This window comes from Coptis chinensis, chromosome 7 (genome assembly GCF_015680905.1).
Source record: "Coptis chinensis isolate HL-2020 chromosome 7, ASM1568090v1, whole genome shotgun sequence".
Lineage (NCBI taxonomy): Eukaryota > Viridiplantae > Streptophyta > Magnoliopsida > Ranunculales > Ranunculaceae > Coptis > Coptis chinensis.
In genome coordinates this window covers 54,456,549-54,478,922 of record NC_141462.1, presented here as the reverse complement: position 1 = coordinate 54,478,922, position 22,374 = coordinate 54,456,549, and the positions used below count along the sequence as shown (strand labels likewise).

At 39.3% G+C, this 22,374-nt stretch overlaps 1 protein-coding gene and 2 pseudogenes across 2 annotated transcripts; 1 reads left to right on the top strand and 2 right to left on the bottom strand.

Annotated features, from left to right (window-relative positions):
* The first annotated feature begins 7,757 nt into the window (after window positions 1–7,757).
* Window positions 7,758–8,810, top strand: LOC147487991 (vacuolar iron transporter homolog 2.1-like). The gene is made up of 3 exons (XM_086574222.1): window positions 7,758–7,837; window positions 8,211–8,269; window positions 8,584–8,810. The coding sequence occupies exons 1-3, from the start codon at window positions 7,758–7,760 to the stop codon at window positions 8,808–8,810; spliced, it is 366 nt and encodes a 121-aa protein (XP_086430348.1).
* A 1,775-nt stretch (window positions 8,811–10,585) lies between these two features.
* On the bottom strand, window positions 10,586–12,136 carry LOC147487990 (mitochondrial uncoupling protein 3 pseudogene; annotated as a pseudogene).
* A 91-nt stretch (window positions 12,137–12,227) lies between these two features.
* On the bottom strand, window positions 12,228–13,811 carry LOC147487989 (putative LRR receptor-like serine/threonine-protein kinase At1g56140; annotated as a pseudogene). The gene is made up of 4 exons (XR_015202808.1): window positions 13,803–13,811; window positions 13,218–13,602; window positions 12,846–13,056; window positions 12,228–12,746 (listed from the first exon to the last, which is right to left on the bottom strand). The product of XR_015202808.1 is annotated as a putative LRR receptor-like serine/threonine-protein kinase At1g56140 (transcript).
* Between the last annotated feature and the right edge of the window lie 8,563 nt (window positions 13,812–22,374).

Below are 22,374 nucleotides of genomic sequence, written 5' to 3'. Positions count from 1 at the left end.
GACACCGCAGTCCTTGTTCGTTCATTCTTTAATTTTGGCCTATCAGATCATCAAAAAGAAACTCTTGATATAATGAATGGCGGTTGCTTCATGGACAAAGGAGCTACTGAAGCATATGCTTTTCTTGAAAAACAAGCGAAAAGAGGTACACATTGGGGTAACACTGATTCTTCTAGGTCATCTAAAGATACTGTTACAAAAGCTATGTCTATTTTTTAGGTCAAACCAGATCCCAATTGAAAAATCTGATAGAATCCCTCACTAAAAAAGTAGATGCTATTGCAGTTCAACTAAACGATCAACTCCCACAATAGGTCATGAACGTTAACACCGCCCCATGTGTTCTTTGTCTTAGTCCTGACCATCCTGATGCGTATGCCCCCCCTACTCAACAAACGAAATAAACATGTGCATTCAACATTCTTAATGCACCTTGGAAACAACATCCGAATTTCGCTTAGTGCCCAAATAACCAGATTGCTCCTCCAGGTTTCGCCAATCCACCTGTTCGACCAATCAACAATTTTATTCCATACCGCCAAGGAAATAATCAACAATACCAACAAAGTCAAAATCCGTTTCAAAGTAATTCCAATGCTAATTATCAAAACAACCGTAGCCTTGTTCCAGCCAATCCAAATTCTGGCTATAATCAACCACTTCTCAGCAATAATTGTGAACTCGTCTCTTGATAAACTGTAAAACGATAGTTTTACCTACGCATAAGTGATGAGACTCAAACGTAAGTAAAACTAAAACTTATTTACGTGCTTATTTGTATTATCAAAGTTTTCTACTCTCGATGTTATTGCAATATAGTTGGAATAGAAGATTCGTTCCACTCATAGTTCTTTAGAATTCTAAGTTAACTACGATTATCAGTCTATCAAAGTTAATGAGAGTAACGATGGGATTATACTACGATGGGAAACTACTAATCAGGATACGATAATTCAAACTACGGAATTACTAATTTGACGATATGAGGAGGAATTATGGGGATTTAATTCCACATTAACTCGACTTAATTTACTAACGAAGAATTATCGTAATCCGAATTGAATTCCTTTCGCATAGCAATTTGATCTTCCTAATCCCTAATTGTTCATGGTAATCTCTACCAACTAACATCTAGCATGTGAAACAATCAAACCCATTCTCAGGGTAAACTAATTGTTTTCTAGAATTGAATAGAATATCACAAACTATTCTACGCTAACAAAAATCAAGCTTCATCAAGGCTTCTTCAAACCGTTCTAATGGAGGTTTTAGCCTTGAATCATTATGCTATCATTAATATATAAATCATAACAAGGCATGATAAAAAAGATTATAAATTTACTTATTTGATTTAAAATGGAAATCTAATCATGCAAAATTGAATTGAAACTAGTAATGATAATTAACTAAATCTATAAATTGAAGCTAAAATGATTTAATGAAATGAAACTAGATTTATAAATAACTAATGAACTTTATTGATCTAATGAATAATAATAATATTGATTCAAAACTGAATTTAAAACAAGGTAATAAAACTAATTAATGGAGTCTAAACTAATTTATTTTCTAATCTAGGTCTAGCTAATGAGTCTGCCTCCTTTCCTCCTTCTAAGAAGAGAAAAAGATCCCCAATTTCGTGCATGGGCTTGGAGCCATGTTTTGGGCCGAAAAATCGAGCCCAAAACCCAATATCTTTAGTCCACAGAGGTCTTTTCAGCTGGATTTGACTTCAACAGACTTTTCGTTCACTTCAGCTCCTCTGATTAGGTCAAGGTTTGGACCATTGGAAAGCTCTTTCCAAGATGGTCGTTTTGACATAAGGTAGGCCCAATTCTGAGGTTTGAGTCCAAAGATACGGTCTTCGGAAGTTCTACTGACTTTTGTGCGCTGTTTCTGCCCGCGTTGACTTTGACTTTTCAGCTTTGACCGGATTTTAAAAAGGCTTTTTCTCCTTGAATCGTAGCATTTAATCGCAGAATTTCTTAGCAACCAACCCTTGCTCCTTTATCTCGCAAAAGTGACACATTTCTGCACACAATTAACTCCAATGCCTGAAATACATAAAAGCACGTAATCAGCATTAACTCTTATTTATTACTCGCATAATTGGTCTAAAAATATTATTGTTAAGGGGTTAAAACTACAGTTTTGGGCTCTTATCATCCCTGTTGCACAACCTATGCCTCTCGCTACCGATAGGACAAACGAGACTTTCTTCGCTTACATGAACCAGCAATCCCAAATCCTAACGTCTATCCAACAAGTACTTCAACAATTAGCACAAGAAAAGAGTCAGAAAGGCGTGTTTCCCGGCCAAGCAATTCTAAACCCTAAGCCAGCGAACACTGCCTGTAAAGTCACCAATGCACCTAGTACAAATGTTTCAAACCAAGGTGAGGTGAATGCAATAACTACTCTTCGTTTTGGCAAAATCATTGACAATTAAATCCGTATGCTAGATGATCAATCAAAAGTAACCGGAGATTCCAATGAATCTGCTCCTGATAATGAGGCAACAGTGGAAACATCGAGTTCATCAAAGTCACCAACTCAAAAATTGGGAAACGAGCGAGTGGATCCTTATGCCAAATTCTGCCTTAAGGCACCATTTCCTGTCCGTTTGACAAAGAATAAACCTGATGAAAATTTTGATGAAATTTGAGAAACTTTTAAGAATTTGACAATCAACTTACTCTTTCTCGATGCCCTAAAACAATTACCAAAACTGATAGGGTTATATACTAAAAACATTAATTTTGTATTAACTCTAATTATTTATATTTTGAATGAGAATCATATGGGCAAATGTTATGCATATTAGTTATATGTATGTGTCTAATACTTTATGTTGTAGATGATATGGTGTGGACACACAGAATATCATATCATCAGTACCTTATAAAGTATAAGTAATCGTTCACAACCTAGATGGATTTGGACAAACCATTGGTACGGTTGTAGTATAATCTGGTATTAGTCTATCTTGACTATAGGATTACACTAGTACACTTTGTGTGTATTGAACAGGACCAAGTGAGGTTGTTTCTCTTTATACTGACTATTTAAGAGAACAAACGCCTCTGTTATTATAGATGCTTGTCCTCTTAATCCGGATATAATAACGGGCACTTACGTGCATTGTACATTGCTTTAAATCATCAATGAGTGAGATTCATTTGTGAATCAACAAACTCGATGGATTGGGTAAAGACATTGTATGTAAGGTGTGCTGTTGATTATAGAAGGAATTCATGTCCCGCAAGAAGTCGGGTTGATGATGTCCCCTTGAGGAGCTCAAAAGGATTGTCATGTAAACCCTACAGGTGGATTTATTCCGACATGACAATGAGATTGAGTGGTACTATTCAAGGACATAAGAAGTTGATTAATGTAGTTGTTAGTAACTTGACTTAATCAACGGACATTCGATATCTTCTAAACACGGAGAGATCAACAAGCATATAATATGGAGCCCATAAACGCTGACTTGTAATTTGGGATTAGGGCGGTAGTGCAACAATGGCCTTTAGTGGAATAAGCCATTTGTTGACGGACTTGGGCCGTGTGTTCTGGGCGAACATGGAAGCCCAAGCCCGTCAGGAGGCCCAACCCTAATTTCTCCTCATGGTCCCTATTGTAGCCTATAAATAGAATCCCTTCTCTCCTGGCCGAAATTACTATTCACTCTAGATTGAAAAAAAAGGCAAGGAAAGATAGATCCAAAATTGGATCTAGCTTTGTGAGAAAGAAGGGGGTCGGTATATCGTTGCCCACACAACGTCCAATCTATTGAAATGAATACAACAGAAGATCAAGGGGTTGATTGTTGATTCGGATTCATAGCTATTGGATTCTCAGAGTTAGATTAGCCAGATCTACAGGTATGTTTTCCAATCCAAAACCGTGAACCCCATTAATTCCGCTGTGCGTGGGTTTTCGCAGTTTGTAGAAATTCATTCTGAAATAACAGTTCCTACACTTAGAATACTCTTCCAAGTATTTTCTCTTTTTATAGGTGATTGTTTGTATACATGCAAAATATACTTATTCAATTCCAACATGAATAACATAGAAGATCATATCGTTCTATGTCTTTCATCAATGTGAACATGTCAAAGTGTTAACGTAAGATTAGGTAGGTAAAATGAGTAATGACTATTAATTTTCAGATTTGAACAATCTAATAATCAAATGGATGAAATAAGAGTGTGCCTTTCAAATAATATTCCCTTTCCAAACTTGAAGCTTCTAACACACACCTTGAACTTACAATAAAATGTTTAAATATTCCATCTTATTCCACCTTTTTCCTTATTTCTTATAGTAGATTTAGCTATTCTCAATGTTTCTGCAAGCACATTACAAAACAAAGTTCCGATGAAGAAATAGTACCACAAAGTTCTTCAAATATTATACTAATGTTGAAAGGGTTAAGTTTGATTGTATCAATAAAGTGTCACAAAAATAAGTATAACAATAATTCACACAAACACTCTTCACTCTTTTGGACCAAATAATTATCAGTAGAATACTCGTAAGAATTTTTAAGCTTCGATATATTTTACTCCAAAATTATTAAAATTCCTATAATCAAAAAATGTTTAGGTGGCTTTTTTTGCAATCAAAGTTTGTTGCGTATCGAATAAAGGTTGTTGAGCTATTGCAAGTTCAACTGTAATTCCATCGCTTTGAATTGCTCATCACAATGCAAATTTAATAATAGTTTTCTTATACAATACCAATAGTAGCTCATATAGGACATCATATTATTATGCAACTTGGCAAGATCCTACTCCATGATGATATGGACATTCTATAAGCATCTGATCCACACCCATTTATGAAGTTAAAGAGGTGAAACATACTTGGCAGGATCCTATTCCATGATATGAACATTCTATAATCATCCTGACCCATATCTTTTAGCACTATCACATCTTCCTACACTCATAATGAGCACAAATTTTGAAAATGCAGGTGCCCACTAGCAAAGTCGGTAAAACCTTTAGGTGATGATACTAGAGGTCTGGGGCTCGAACCCCGCCAGCATCAAAGAGTTACTGATCTCATTTAAAACAGGCTTACCAACCAAAAAAAAAAAATTTTGAAAATTTATTTTTAGCACTATCCCATCTTCCTATACTCTGGAAAAAAAAAGAACAAAACTTAGGAAACCAAAGACAGCCGCCTCGATCAGTTAATTTAATCCTCGCTCCTGAATGAAGTGATTTCACTCACCGTATCTTGTATTTGTTATAAGAATCAGTTCCAATTTCTGTTCCAGGAGCTAAAATAAAATGTAAGAAGGTTGTATATATTCAGTTTAAAGAAAGCCAATATATTGTTTATAAATGAAATTAGTTAAGTATATATACTTAAGGTTTTGCTTACCATTTGGGCCCTAAAGGAAACCGTCCCAAGTGTGTATTTTGCTTTTGAGTTCATTTGTGTTTCCTGATGATATCCGAATACAAAATTTAGATTGTTATAATCAGCTCTTATTGTGATTGGAAAAGGTCTATGGATTCACATGTAAACGTACTATATTGCTCTATATACATTGAATAAAAAAACATCACATGCATAACCGTTCATTACATCTATCTGTCTTCCAAATATGACTATCGGTGATCGTCCAATCCTTTCATAGTGTTCTTAAACCGATAGAAGCACAGTTCTCTACATTAATGAGAAAGAACTGGGAGAGTTTGCACCTTGGCATTTGATCTCGTGTTAACTTTGGAATTTTCTGAATCAAGTGTTCGAGTGTATGTATGTGAGAGGTTGTGTTTGGATGATTATTAGATATATCATTAGATTGTCTAAATAAACATTATCATACAAAGAAGCATAAACCAAATGTGTAAATAAAATCACCCCTTCATAATAAGCCGGTGTTCTTTTTACAGATTTAGACTTTCAATATGTATTATATTGTAGCATGCTTGTGTTTGAAAATCAGAATGAGATCCAAGAAAGAAAAACGAAAAGGAAGAAAATTGCATATGTTAAAAATGTGAGAGTACGTGATGGGTATTCGGGCACTTACTCGGGAAGTATATTAGTCTATTTCTTAAGAAGTTAATAACCAACAACAAATGCAAATTCCAGGTATATGAAAGGGTTATGCGAATAATATTTTGAATGTTCTGATTCGATATATCTCACATAATCTTTAGAGAATGTGGAGAACCGTAGGAAGCTGATTTTACACCCTATAATAAATTATTAACTGAAGAATATATAGTGTTTTTGAGACTGTGTTAAGGATATATTCGAAATAAGTCGGTGTTTTATCATAGACACTAAAAGTGTATGATTTGTAATAGGAAATTAGCTTCTACAAATCACCTATCTTTTAGCAATTTTTTTATTTAATCAAATATATAAGAATTGGAACACTAAAAATGTTTGATTCGTAATAGGAACCTTCTACAAATCACCTATTTTTTAGCAATTTTTTTTATTTGATCAAATATATAAGAATTGAAAATACACTCAAATTCTCCAAATATAAGAATTAGAAATACACTCAAACTCTCCAAAGCGGTTCCATATACGTGAGATTGTAGGCTATTAGAAAATACTATCTTTTATATTAGAGTGCGACATAAGAGAGAGAAAAGACTAACTCTCATATTATAGTGCCATATAGGAGAGAGAAAATCCTCCGTTGGAGGTCTCTGCTTTAGTGAAAGAAGTCGGTTATCATAGACACTAAAAGTGTATGATTTGTAATAGGAAATTAGCTTCTACAAATCACCTATTTTTTAACAATTTTTTTTATTTGTTCAAATATATAAGAATTGAAAATACATTCAAACTCTTCAAATATAAGAATTAGAAATACACTCAAACTCTCCAAAGAGGTTTTATGTATATGGGATTGTAGGCTATTAAAAAAGACTATCTTTCATATTATAGTGTCATATAAGAAAGAGAAAAAACTAACTCTCATATTAGAGTGCCACCTAGGAGAGAGAAAATCCTCCATTGGAGGTGTCTGCTTTAGTATATAGACAAGGTTTTTTACCCGGCCATATGGCCGGGACTCTTTTAGATATCACAAAAAAAATGAATCCTTTCTCATATACACGTCCATCCTATGAAAAAACACATTTCACAACCACAATATAATTTTTATGGACAATTGCATCAAGAACATTCAGAAAGACAACTTTGAAAGACCTAAGTAAAATCAAAAGCTAACATTATTATAGACCATTTTGATAATAAAACCTGGAAAAGTGATCATATATATAGAAATTGAAAATCTCTTACATAACTCCTCAAATAGTTTTTTTTTTTTTTTTTTTTAGTATTTAGGAGCTAGCCCCAAATATTTACTACAGTATGTTTTTGCTTTATAACTCATGGTAAAATAGTCAACATGTACATCAGTCCCTCACATAATTGAAGGACTTCTACACCAATTCAAAAACACCTTAAAGATAATGAACCATATGGTAAACACTATTGCAAGTGACTGAGATGTTAATAGTATCATACTTTTGAATATATAGATGGTTCTCCAGGCTTCCTCGAGGCATGAAATCATACACTAACATCCCATTGATCGATCACCTTCAATGATAAAGAACTATATGGTAAACAATATTGCAAGTGATTGAGATGTGAACAGTAACATACTTCTGAATAGATGGTTCTCCAGGCTTCCTCTAGGCATGAAATCATACACTAACATCCCGTTGATCACCTTCAATGCAGTAACCGATCAATTTAGCCAAATAAGGATGGAGGAGGTTGCCAAGAGAAATAACTTCAGCCTGCCAGAATGCCAAAATGGTAAGATATTAATGTATCAATATACACGGTATATATGATCCCAGATACCATAGTTGTACTTCTTGACATGGATGAGGACAAAAAGGAGCATGTATGTTTTGTATCACCATAGTGAGAAGTTGGCAGTTTCTTTTGGATTGATAAATACACCTCCAGGCACACCAATTAGAATCATGAAGAACCTTCGGATTTGCGAGGACTGTCATGCAGCTCTGAAACTAATTTCAGATATTGTTAATAGAGAGATCGACGTGCGTGATAGAAACCACCCTGCTTTGATATGAACCTTTCCAGCTTTCCTTATATGCTTTGTATAACCTGATTGTTACCTATATGATTTTTATTGTTGATTAAAACATTAACTCTTGTGTTTGAGAAGTTCAATTGTATTGAGTTGTCAGGTACAACAAAAGGTACTCTGGACTTGAACAATGTGAATTGACTGATGCTTTTCCTATTGGTATGTATCAACACGAAATATGTATGATGTCAACACAGTGTGCAAAAGCACATGGAATTTCTTTCTTCCAATTAAACGTAATTCGTGTAAACGATGTTAATGACTTAATGACCTTTAAGAAGCCAGACATTACAATTTAACTGGTCGTCCAATGGGACTGAATGACTGATACCTTTTACGTAGCTAGTAGAAGTGATTAACTAACAGAAACAGAGCTAAAACATACATACACTGTAGTAGAAAAGTTTTACCTCATTAGCAGATATGAAGAAGCCATTTTGATCTTTATCAAATACTCTGAAAGCTTTTTTCAGCTCTTTGTCAGTGGCTTAGAGCCGCTATACTTAGTTCAAATGATGGACTGCTTTCTACTACTTCACTTATGCTTGGTATGGCAGCTGCAAGCAAGGATCGGTGGGATATGATCCTGGTAGGAGTTGTTGCTACTGTTGCTTGTGCTTGTAGCATGGCTGTTGGAGAATATGTGTCACTTGCTACTCAGAGAGATATTGAGGGGGTAGGTCAAACAAAAAAACTATGATCCTCACTTGTTTGGCCAAGAGAGTATCCGTCCTGAATTCATTCCTAGTCCAGCTAATAAGATGAACACCAATTCCATGCTTGTTTTGCTGACATTGGCGTCCCCAGCAAAGAAAAACCAAGGCAAAGAAGCAACTAACCAAAAGAGGATCCGTCTATGCAACATCACCTGGAGAATCGCCTACTGTGAGAGGGATGTCACCGGCAACGGAATTGCTATATATGTCGTCTCAGAGGTCTCCATTGATGAGGGTGATTTCAGAGGATCGGAAGGAAGAGCAGTGACGACTGACAATGACTATGAAACCTTACCGAACACTATGAAGGTGGCTTGTGCATCAGGTTTGGCATTCTTGTGTGGCTCACTGTTACCATTGTTGTCAATCATGATTGCTACTGACATCAACAGAGTTCTAAAGCTTGTCATATTAAAACTTCGCTAATCATCTGTTGGAGTTCCTCCTGCGCTAGGTTTTGATCCAATGAGTGTTGCTAGCTCCTCAATAGTAATGTAACCTAAAGAGCATATCAATTCATTGGAAATAATTCAGAAATACCAAAAAAGAAGAGACAAATATAGTTGAATTCAGACGTACTTGCTTAATTAACACACTTCATGTTCTACTCTTATATTATAGGACAGTAGGGATCACTTTAATGTATTAAGATTATATTGCATACAATGTTCAAGGGAAGATTTATTTGTGTGTATCCATCATATAAGTAATTAATACAAACCAGACAGTTCACATAGAGTAATGAAACAAATAACTCCACAATTTGAAGTTTAAACATAGGACACATGAAGAACGTACTCACCATCTCCATCATTGTCAAATAAACAGAAGAAATCCCGAAGAAAAAAAAAATGATGCATGTACTGAAAAAACTTAAAACTTGCGGTTCCGATGAGTTTAAAGTCTTGAATTTAGAATTTAAGTTTTGAATTTAGAAGAGTTTGAAACTAAAACTGGTTCCAGAGGGAGATTCGAGGCAGTATTGGAAAATATTTGGAGGTCTACCGGTTTTTGAGAGTTTTAAGAGAGGCCACTTACGTGAAACTTTTAGAAGTTTTAACTTTTAAGAGAGGCGAGACTTTCGGTTTCTAAAGCCCTTTTCCACGTGGCTTCACTTTCTCATAGGAAAGTGCCACCTAGGATAGAAATTATCCACGTCAGATATACTATGCTTTAATATAGAGAGAGGTGATAATAGATACTAAGCATATTAGGGCATCTCCAATGGAGAGTATATATATACACCTCCACATAAGTGCCACATAGGTGCCATTAGGATTTTATAGCCCCTCTTACACATTAATAGTTTCCACATCCGAAATGGTCTCCAATGCAACAAAGTTTAAGAGTTTGTAAAATTAAAAAACTGAGAAAAACCGACGGTCAAAGTCCGTCGTAAGGGGTTTAACAAAAAAAAAACAAACCGCACGTCACTTTGAGTAACGTCCGAAGTTTATTAAAACTGGCCAACCAATAAATGACGGTCTTTACCCGTCGCAAACGTTACAATTCTAAAAAAAAATAAAACAGACGTGCATTTAAGTGACGTCCGAATTTCTTTTTGATTGGGACGTTACTTCAAGTGACGTCCGAAATGTTTATTAACTAATAGCCGGATGGGGAATTCCCCACCCCCTCTATTAGCTATTAGCTTATCACCTGGGATTTACACCCCCCATTGGAAACATGTTTTTGACATTTAGAGTGTAAATTTTACACTTTAAACAATTTACACCCTCCATTGGAGATGCCCTTAGGATATTAGTTTTAGACCACCTCAAAGACGTAGAAGGAATAACTTAAATCAGAAGGAAGAGAAACCTACTATTTGGTGTAATTTCTCATAAGATACCCAGAACACGAGCTGCCAAGGACCAAGTCTTGCCCATGTAGGGAAGAAACCCTTCCACAACGCTCTTAAACCTTCATGTCTGATCGTCTTTACCAGACAGCTGTGTTGTATGGGTACGGGACGGAGTGTCTGGTTTGGACACGGGTACGACGATTTGGACACGGCGAGATCTGAGAATTAGGGCCTGTTTTGCTTGTGTCCGGGTGTTCGTGTCAGTACCAGTGTCCGCAGGACATGGGTACGCGATACAGAGGAAATTAGAGCGTACCCATGCAACAGAGCCAGACAGTCATAAGAGTTCCTATAAATAACTTCTTGTCCTGAAGCCTGATTCATCATTCTTGTTTTCACCACATCAGCAGGACAACTCAAAGCAGTTGCTGATAGACCAGACATTGTAGATGGTAAGGTATGAGCATAAACATTATCATCACAAACATGGTTTTGAACAACAAAACGCTCTGCTTGATCATAGCAAGCAGCTAATTCCCCCATGTTTACCAAAAATGCTCTCTGGACATTAGGAAGAACCCCTTGCAAAGGCCCACAAGACCTTCTACTCTCACAATCTTTTTTAAAGCATCAAATGGTCTAGTGTACCTAGGTCGGAAACCTTTGCTAACCAGGCAACCATCCGCTTGCATCCTCACCTTTACCAATTCAGCAGGGCTCGCCACAACCTATATCTTGAGGCAAAGAAAATTGTTAGTAAAAGTGCATATCAGGTGGGTCGGGGAATTACATTCACAATGAAATGAGGATTTTCTGCGACAGGACAGCAGGAAAAAAGGATGAATCACTAATATTAATAATATACGATAAGCTCAGAAACATTAGAATTGGAACTAGTAATGCTTAATTTATTTTTATTTTTGTCATTTTTCTAAACGTAAGTGGGTGTTTGGATCCCATTTTTTCAAAAAATCAATTTTTCTCAAAAAGTGTGTTTTTGAAAAAATATTTATTCTAAAAACAGTTTTTGAATAAACATGTTTGGTTGAGATTTTTCTTAAAAAAATTTCAAAAAATCAATTTTTCTCAAAAAAGTGTGTTTTTGAAAAAATATTTATTCTAAAACAGTTTTTGAATAAACATGTTTGGTTGAAATTTTTCTTAAAAGCTATTTTTATAAAAAAAATATTTTTTTCTTAAAAAGTAGGAACCAAACGTATTTATTTAAAGTCCAAATTTGTAAGTGGAAAAATAGTCAATCTTAATAAACTGAACTCGCTCAGATAATACAATAAAAAAAGTTATTACCAACCATTCAAGTTATATAAAAGTTAAAAACAACCCAATATCATAAAATTGATTGATCAGTAATACGCTCAATCTCTTGCACTCCATAAGTCTCGTGTGCAATTGAACCCCTTAGTAATGAACTTTTGTTTATCATACCCATTCAAGAAGATACATCCTCTTCGGTTCCAAGCTCGAGTCTGCATTTGGACGCCGCATAGGATCTCCAATGCCACAACCCCAAAGCCAAATACATAAGCCTTCTCAGTTAAATGGCCAAGCATTGCATACTCAGGTGCAAGATAGCCACTTCAATAAATACTTGGTTTTAGATTTATATTTTTAGGAATAAAACTATAAAGAAAACACAAGATTATTCTTAAAATCCACCTTATACAAGTTTTGTCGACAGAGCAAGGGCCAAGGGTGATATCTTTTGGATTGTGAATACAATTCAACTTTCGGGTTGCAACAGCCACGCATTAGCCAAACGTTGGAGAGTATTACAATCAAACAGCATCCAACCCACTGATTAGTAGAAAAACTCAAGAATAGAATAACTCCAAACAATTACACAAGTGTCAGAAGAGCTTTCACATAGTCCCCGCAATTCGCGTGCTAATGTGAGTCCTTTTGTCATCATAGAGCTTTGCCAAACCGAAATCCGAGATTTTGGGGTTCAGTTCAATGTCAAGTAAAATATTACTAGCCTTCACATCTCAGTGAATGATCCCGGGCTTTGACTCCTCGTGAAGATACGCTAGACCTCTTGCTGCCCCCAAGCATATGCTATATTGGGTAGGCCAATCAAGATGTAAAGCATTCTTACCTGCATGTATTGCATCCGTGGCAAACGAGCTTTAGAAAGTAGTTCCAAAGACACAAAAAAGAATGGAAGTACAAGGAGTCTGTTCAAGGCTTTTATTACCAAAGAGTACTTGATCAAGGCTTTTCTTTTTGTGATACTCATAAACAAGGAGTCTGTTTGATCCCTCAATGTAGCATCCATACAATTTCACTAGGTTGCGATGCTGAACTGCAGAAATGGTGGAAATCTCTGCCAGAAATTGACTCTTCCCTTGGTGAGATGTTACTAAGAGTGTTTTCACAGCTACTTCTCTTCCATCAGACAGAATCCCCTGTAGATAATTGAAAAAACGGTAGAAACTAGAAAATCATTAGCCAATAGAACAAATCACCAGTACACACAAGCAGACGAGTATGTCACTGCATATCAGTCTCAGTCCAAATTGAAAGTTCTTATCATTAATTATCGCAGTCAACTTAACCTGAATATTACCTTGTAAATTGGTCCAAATCCTCCCTCTCCTAACTTATTTGTTGAGTTGAAGTCTCCTGTAGCAGTTCTCAACTCAGCATAACTGAATTTTTTTAGCCTGTTGTCTATTCCTAGGAGCTCTGCAGTTCGTTCCAAGTGTAACTTTGATAGCCGAAATGGATGGTCCATAGAAACCTTGTACAGGTATGCAGCAAGTCCATTTTCCACCCCAAAAGAGATGAATCTCAAGGAAGTTCTCGGATACTTGAACTTTAAAATCTCTTTGAACGGCTCTGTTTATGGCTCCACCTGCCGCACTTCTTATGGTAAAATCCTTTGTTTCGCGACTTCCCTGAAACAGAAGCAAATAAGCTATAGAAATAACAGAAACTATGGTCCAGATAAGCTAAAAATTTACTGAACTGACCATGGAAGTTTGTATCAAGCAAATAACACAGCACACAAAAAAACCCATGACAGAAGTTCTAGGCACCCAAATATCACTTATTAGCTCAAGACAACAAAGTTGGATCCAGTTTCTTACTTCATTGCTTAGGGGTAACACATCCCCATATAGCAATACTAAAACTTGTATGCTGAACTAACCAGGGACATTCTGTATTAAGCATATAACACGGAAACTAATACCATCCGTGAAAGAAGTCCCATTTTACACATATCCTATATTTCAAGCACATTCTGTACTGAAGGTTTTGCAACACTTTTCAGGGCCACCAATATAATGTCCGAGACTGGCATTTTGAGCTACTTCCTGTTTAATACTTAAATTTGTGTCCACCCTCACATTTAATGGCATAGATAATGAGCTCTCACGCCCTTAATAGCATCATGGTCTTTCGAACTAAAGACCACAGGTCGAGGGCAGTATCGAGCTAGGGTGAGAGATCAGGCGAGGCTCCTAGCAACTTTGAGTAGATTGTTCAACCTTAACTCCAAAAAAAATATGGCAGTTGCAGCAACACCACCACTTAACATCACAACATCAGGTGCAACTATAAATTGTTCCTACTTATTAGCCCCAGTTACTTCAAAACTAGTAACAACCATCAAAACAATCAATTGACACTTCTCTACAACTTAACCAACCATCTAAATGAATCTCGACTCCACAAGCGATAACTTCAATCTAATATAGATCCATAGATGCAAATAATGTATAATGAATTCAAACAAAAAAAAAATCGCGTTTTTAGGATCTTCTTATCTTTAGAAATCAAGTGAGAGATGCTGTTCGAGTGAGAGATCGAGAAGAGAGATGCTATTCGAGTGAGAGATCGAGATCTAATAAAAAAAAACGAATTTTATTTGGAGAAAATAACCGGGCCGTCACTTTGCCTTTGGCGCAGACTAGAGAAAGAGAAGAAAAAACAGTTTTTTGTATTTAAAAACAAGTTTTACCTAATTATCATAAAACGAGTTTTTCGGACCAATAAATATTTTTTATATGAAAAACAATTTTTTTAAAAAATAGAGACCAAACGCATTTATTTTTTCAAAAAACGTTTTTTTGACTAATAAACACTTTTTGTCAATAAATAAATAGAATCCAAACACCCCATAATACTTACAATTAATTTTAACAGAAATAAGATATAGCCACACAATAAAATATATGGAGTAAAAGGGTCTCTGAATTGAGAGACAGTGGTAGGAATCAATCATTATCTAGTATGAAGCTTATGTACAAGTTTAACAGGCACTCAAGATCTGGTGCTTCCACCAAGTGGTGGTGTAATAGTAGGCGGATTATCAATTATTCTAGGTGGACTTAAATGGAAGCACACAACCTCCGACTGCAAACATACAAGATATAATGTAGAAACAGAAATGTCATTTTCTTTTATATCCATGTTCGTAGTAAATATTTTCCACTAAGAATTCAAAACAACATAAAACAAAAAACAATCACATCTGAATATGGCCACACAATAAAAAGCAGACGTTTGGTCTAGTAAAACTAGTAGATATCAGGAGCACTAAAAATGTATGCATGTCTTTTATTATTAGAAAAATAACACAAATGAATATCTAAAACATAACATTTAAGATTTCTAAACAGATCAAATGAATATATATAAAAACTAAAAAACACAAACATTCTTTACCTGGGCAATAACACCAGAAGTTCCACCAATAAAAGTTTGGGTCTTTTAGGTTTTGGTCCTCCTAAATAATTAGTATTTGGGGTTTGGTCCGCACTAATCGGCTTATTAGGTTTTGGTCCTCCTGACTAATAGTCAACCAAGTTGACTATTTGTTAGCTGTTAGTATTTTGTAAATACCTATCATACCCTTACGTGTGTGAGACACGTATAAATAAAAGAATATATATAGTATGTATTTTATTTTGTTTTATTAGCATTATTTGGACATGGGTCTATTATTTACAAAGTGGGCTAGTGGGCTTTAAAAAAAAAAAAATGATGAGATAAAGATAGAAAGAGAAAAATGTGGGGAGAGAAAAGGATAGGGGCCGAGCCTCTTTCCTTGTATTTGTATTTGACAAATGAAAAAAAGGGACGTGCAAAAGAAAAAAAGAGAAACAAAAAAAGAGCCTACTGCTTGAGAGTGTTTGAGAGTAAAAAAGAAAAGGGCGGATGAAGAAGACAATCGCTTAAGGCGTCGACAGTCAACTTCCGATTTATATTAGTTATGTGTTTATTCTAGATATTGAAATGATGACATTGACAATAATTGATTTGATCATAAATGTTTGGTAACATTTTAGTGACTTATTTTCTACTCTTTTTTTATTCTATCTTCCTGTTGATTGATTTAAGATAAATATACCAAATTTATTGTATGTGTTGGTTAATCATTGTTGGAATCCTTAGGTTATACTTTGATTTTGAATATTCTTGTTATTTCATGTATACTATGGTTTTAGGAAGTGAACTATTTGTTTTCTTCTCAATCTGCCATGCTGATATAAAACAGCTAGTTGACTAACTTTTTCCATATTCAAATTATTTGAAATTTTTATGATAGATATAAGACATGTAGAAGAAACACATATCCAAAAATCAGATCATTTGGGTGTGTGTGGAGAAAGATATGAGCTCCATAAGTCTGTGCGTTAGAAATTTGCGCTTCAGGAACAGTTTCTATGCACTGTATTACAGTCCAATATTTTATATAGTTGGGATGAGAGTTAGCTGTTCGGGAAAACAGGAAAAAATAAGTTTTCTGAGTCTTCTTTCCAACCCAATTGGCCTCATCACATTCCAAGTTCTGTGGAGGTAGTTATGATGTCTGCAAGTTTGGTTGATAGAAAATAGTGCGTCAGAAATCAGTTTCTGTGCACTGTGTTCGAACCTAGTTTTCGCACATTTAGAATGAGATTGAGTATTTTTGTAAAATATAAGAAAATAAGTTCTATGTGTTAGCTTTTCAACGCAAAAAGCTTTGATACAATTGGATATCTATGAAAAGAGTTGAGCCATTCAGAAGATAGTCCGTCAGAAATCTAGTTTGTTGAAAATTAGGATTTTTACCAAGTTTGAACTATTTTTAGTCCTAGATAGAATGACATTGGTGTGTCGACCCCGTTTTGGGCTATGAAGATGACATGTCTGCCGGCCTAAGGTAACATAAGAATCGGAAAGAGCGAAGCACCATATCGGGGCCGCGGTTCTGCAAAAGTGGAAGAGCCCGTCGACGGCGATGTGTACGAAACAATCGCGGTCAGAGTCAAAGGGGAAGCAGCTTAACAAGAGAGGAACGGGGGGCATGAGAGCGGGGCCGCAGAAACCTAAAAATACAGGTGTGCCAAGATGGACCAAAGGATAAAGGGGGATCAACGGCTAGGAAGGAACGGGGGTAGTATAAAGAGGAACAGTGGAGAAAAGAAGGAGGGAGAAGGGAAAAAAGGGGAGAGAGAAGAAAAAGAGGAGGGAGGAGAGTATTAGGACATAGAACATTAGAGGTTGTAAATGGTGTTCATACATTTGGCGCCGTCTGTGGGGACGAGGTAGGTCCACGATTCGGGAAGTTGCAAAGCATGGCTCCAGCTAAGAGAGGAAGAGGTAGAGGACGAGGTAGAGGAAGGCTGACGAGGGAGGAGGTCATACAAAACGAGACAGCTAGTGTGGAAAACATAGAGGTGGGGGAAGAGGAAGTAGAAGATTCAGTGGCTGAGGTAACCAGGTTACTTCAAGAGGAGATAGGCAGGCTTAGGGAAGAAAATGATGAGCTGAGGAGAGAAAGGGAAGACACCCAGGGGGGAGCGGAAACAGCCGCTCTGGCAGGAAGTGAAATGGAGGTGCAAAGTGAGGGGGCTCGTACGGCGGTTGAGGCTAACCGGGGTGGAGGCATTACCATGGAAATGGTGAAAGAAATGATTGAAAGAGACCGAGAAACCAACCGTGTGGTGGAGTAGGCAAAACACAGCGTGGCCAAAAAAGTGGTGGATAGCCTGCACCAGAATCCTCTGGCTGACTCGGTCTGGAATGCGGAGGTACCCAAGAGATTCACGCAACCGCGGTTTGAAAGGTACGACGGGAAAGGAGACCCAGCTGACCATTTGCATCATTTTAGGCAGCAGAAGCCGTTGTGGCAAGAGGAGAAGTACGACGGTTTCTAGTGCATGATGTTCCTTGCCAGCCTGAAGGGAGGAGCATCTAATTGGTATTATCAGTTGGCATCGCGGAGTATTAATAGGTTTGAGGAGTTAGAACAAGCCTTTGTGAATCACTTCATCCATCAGAAAAAGAGAGTGGTCGACGTAGCGGACCTTTTTAACGTCAAGCAGAAGTCCGCCGAGACACTCAGGGACTTCCCCGCGCGGTTTCAAGGAAAGAAACGCTGAGGGTGGAGAATTTGGATGAACGCACCGCGGTCATAGCGTTCCAGCACGGGTTAAAGCAGGGGACACAAGTACATGAATCAATATCCAAGATTGAAGTTACCACCCTACATGCTTTATACTTGAAAGTGGAACGTTACATCAGGTATGAGGATATTCTGCGGAGGAACAGTAAGGAACACAAAAAGCCTGACAAGTCAATACATGCCGCGGGTGGCGGAGGAGACGATGATGACAAGGATAGAGCCGCCGCCGGGGACGAGAGAAATTACGGAGGGAGATACCGAGAGCGAGAGGGCGAGACCGTGCCCGGCGGAGTACTGAGGAAAAAAACCGTATCGCGAGATAGATTTGACTCCGCTGAACAAGTCGTTGGAGGAGATCTTGCCTTTGATCAAGGGACAACGACACTACGAAGAGCCACGGAGCTCGCTAAAGGAGATAGAAGGAAAGCCGTTTTGTGCATACCATCAGGTTAGGAATCATGCTACTAACGAATGCTTTACTTTACAGTGGTTGGTAGAAAGAATGATTGGGAGAGGACAGTTAAAATAACATGTCAAAGAAGCTCAGCCGATCGAGAGGGTCCCGACCGCAGCAAGAATCCTGGGCACGATAAATGTAATATTCAGTGGAGAAACGCTTGGGAGGAACGCTCACCGGGATAAGGTGAGAAGGACCGCCAGCCTCCAGCAGATAAACGAAGTTGCGAGCGGTCCGCGGCCAGTTCCCGGAAGTAGGAGAGGGAGTGACCGGGTAGAGTTTACACAGAAGGATCTGGAGTCAGTGAGCTCGCCACACAAAGATGCCCTGGTGGTTACCGTAGCAATGGGAAATTACATGGTGAAGAGGGTGTTGATAGACTGCGGAAGTTTAGTGGATTTGCTGTTTCAGGGGCACTGGAAGAGATGGGAATAGAAAAGGAGCAGATGAAGCCTCCGCGGACTAATTTGTTCGGGTTCAACGACAAAGATGATCGCGCACTGTGGGGAGCTTAGTATCGCTTGCGGTGACCATTTTCACCAAGTTTATGGTGGTGGATACTAACTCACCATACAACGCGATCCTGGGAAGAAAATGGATTCATGAGATGAGGGCAGTTCCTTCTACGTATTACCAGGTGATCTGGTTCCCAACGAATGGAGGAATGTACGAGATAAGGGGCGATCAGGTGGCGGCGCAGAACCTACACCAGGTGGCGGCGAAGAAGTCCGGTCCGGCACGCTGCGACTGAAGGGGCCGGGAGGCGGGGACGGTCCGGCATAGCAATTACAGATCGCGGCCGAAGAGAGAGGCCGCCCATCGGGGGCAAGACGATAGACGAGGTTGAGGTTGTAAACATTGGAATAGCGGACGAGGAGAAGTTCGTGAACATTGGAGCCAGTTTGGCAGAGGAGTGGAGAGAGAAACTGATTGTCTTGCTGGCTGCAAATAGTGATGTGTTTGCATGGTCGATCGAGGAGTTGGTAGGGTTAGATCCAGAGTTTGCATGCCACAGATTGCACATGCGCGATGGCGCCCGCCCGATCCAGCAGAAACTGAGAAGTGTCAGGCCGCAGTATGCACAGGGAATTAGAGAGGAGGTACAGAAGTTGAGAAATCCAGGTATCATCCGCGAATGCAAGTTCACCGAATGGTTGTCCAATGTGGTAGCCGTGCCTAAAAAGAACGGGAAAGTAAGGATGTGCGTGGATTTTACAGATGTCAACAAGGAATGCCCAAAGGATTGTTACCCCATGCTGCGGATAGACGAACTGGTGGACCGAACCACGGAATATAAGTTCTTTTCATTTATGGACGCGTCAATGGGCTACAATCAGGTGGTGATGTATGGCCTTGACCAAGAAAATACAGCGTTCATAGTGGAAGGGGGGACGTATTGCTACACCCGGATGCCTTTTGGTCTGAAGAATGCGGGGGCCACATTTTAGAGAGTGGGAGAGAAGATGTTCGAGGATAAAATCAGGAAGAAGATGGAAATTTATATAGATGACATGGTAGAGAAAAGTATGACCGAAGAGGAACATTTGGAGGGGCTGAAAGAGACGTTCGCCATATTGCGAAGACACAAACTGATGTTGAACCTAGAGAAATGCACGTTTGGGGTGACGTCCGGGAAATTTCTGGGGTATATAGTCACATACCACGGCATAGAAGCGAACCCGGATCAGAGTAGGGCGTTGATAGAGATGTCATCACCGCAGAATGTGAAGGAAGTTCAGAGGCTCGCTAGTAGGGTCGCGGCTCTCAATAGGTTCATATCCAAGTCTTCGGACAAGTGTCGGCCCTTGTATCTATTGTTAAGGAGGATGAGTGACTTCCAGTGGACCAAGGCATGTGAAAGGGCGTTCCAGGAATTGAAAGGATATTTGGGCAATGCTCCGATCTTGTCGCGGCCAGGGCAGGGAGAAAAGATGTACTTGTATTTGGGGGCTTCAGAGTGTGAGATTAGTTCAGTGCTGATAAGGATAGTGGGGAAGGCAGAGAGGCCGGTGTACTTCCAAAGCAAAACCATGCTGGATGCCGAAACTAGGTACAGTAGGATCGAAAAGTATGCCCTGGCATTAGTCTTCTCAGCACTAAAGTTGAAACCATACTTCGACGCTCATTTGGTGGTGGTGGTGACTAATTTGCCACTCAAGCAGGAGTTGAAGGCCGAGAAATCAGGAAGAATGTTGAAGTGGGCCGTACTGCTCAGCTCTTATGAGATCGAGTACTAAGCCAGAACCGCAGAAAAGCCTCAATGGCAGAATTCCTAGCTGAATTCCCGACCGAGGACCCCACCTGGGGGGAAGAGATGGTGATGAAGAGACAGACCAAAATCACGACCCCTTGGATCTGTGGGACATGCGAAATGGTTGGAGGGTATTTGCAGATGGATCAGCCATAGATATTGGGAACGGAATTGGGGTGGTGCTGGTCACGCCCGAGAACACTCGCCTGGAGTTGTCAATGAAACTGGGATTCGCGGCGTCGAACAACAAGTCTGAGTACGAGGCAGTAATAGCGGGGATGGATCTGGCCAGGGATTTGGGTGTGCGGCAGCTCACAGTATATTCAGATTCGAATTTGGTAGTATGTCAAGTCAACGGGGGATTTGCGGCACGGTGCCCTCGGATGGCCAAATATCTAGAGGTGGTGCAGAGAAGGGCAGAAAAGTTTGAGAAAATTAGCTTTGCCCATCTAGGAAGGGGAGAGAATAGGCATGCCGACGCTTTGGCTTACGTGGCCGCAGTGCTTCCTGGGACAGAGGGGAGGTGTATCAAAATCCGGGTGCTAAGCATACCAAGCACCGCGGAGGACGAAGACGTGTGCCTGACCACCGAGCAAGAGCAGGGGTGGATGGAACCTATCAAGCGTTACTTGTCGGGGATAGATACCGGGGACAAGGATGAGAAAAGGAGAATGGAATAGAGGTCAAGAAGGTACATTCTGACAGAAGGGGAGTTGTATCGAAGGAACGTCGGCCGGACCACTCACGAGATGCACAGGACCGCAAAGCGCGCAAAGAGGTGTTGGGAGAAGTTCACGGGCGAGGCTGGGAAGCCACTTTCGGCGGGGGAGGACAACGGCTCATCGGTTCTTTGCCTCAGGGTACTTCGGCCCCACATGAAGAAGAGATCTGACCGAGTATGCCAAGAGATGCCGGAAGTGCCAAATCTTTGTGCGGCCGATACACTCACCGCAGAACCGTTGCCTGAGTCTTCAACCCTTGGCCATTCGCTATGTGGGCGTTGGATATTGTCGGACCCTGCCCATGGCCAGCCGCAAAGCCGAGGTTTTTATGCTAGCTGCGGCGACTATTTTACAAAATGGGTTGAGGGCGGCTTTGCAGCCAGTCAAGGAGGAACAGTGAGAAAGTTTTGTGGGAAAATATAACATGCCGGTTTGGGCTGCCGCACACTATTATCGCGGATAACGGGACTCAGTTCATAGGGGGAAAAGTGAAGGCCTTCCTCCAGGCCTATCGAGTGAAACAAGGTTTTTCAGCCCCGTACAATCCTGAGGGGAATGGTCAGACGGAGTCTTCCAACAAGGTGATCATGGACAATTTAAAGAAAAAGCTTGAAGAGCGCAAGGGGTGTTGGGCAGAGGAGTTGAATCATGTACTGTGGGCGTATCGCACTACGCCGCAGACTTCTACAGGGGAATCTCCCTTCTCAATGGCCTACGGGGTGGAGGCGGTGATCCCAATAGAGATGGTGGCCCCAACGACCAGAACCAAGGCTGTAAAGGCAGGAGTTAACAAGAGACTTCTGGCCGAGGAACTGAATCTCACAGAGGAGAAGAGAGGAGAGACACTGCGCGCATCCATTTGGAAGAGTATCACCGCAGGTTGTAGAGACAGTATAA

Excerpts from the sequence above, each read along its gene's own strand:
- LOC147487991 (XM_086574222.1), top strand. The coding sequence starts at position 7,758 with ATGGAGGAGGTTGCCAAGAGAAATAACTTCAGCCTGCCAGAATGCCAA. Across the intron at positions 7,838-8,210 it reads TTAATGTATCAATATACACG|GTACAACAAAAGGTACTCTG; the intron begins GTATATATGATC and ends TTGAGTTGTCAG. Across the intron at positions 8,270-8,583 it reads GACTGATGCTTTTCCTATTG|CTCTTTGTCAGTGGCTTAGA; the intron begins GTATGTATCAAC and ends AGCTTTTTTCAG.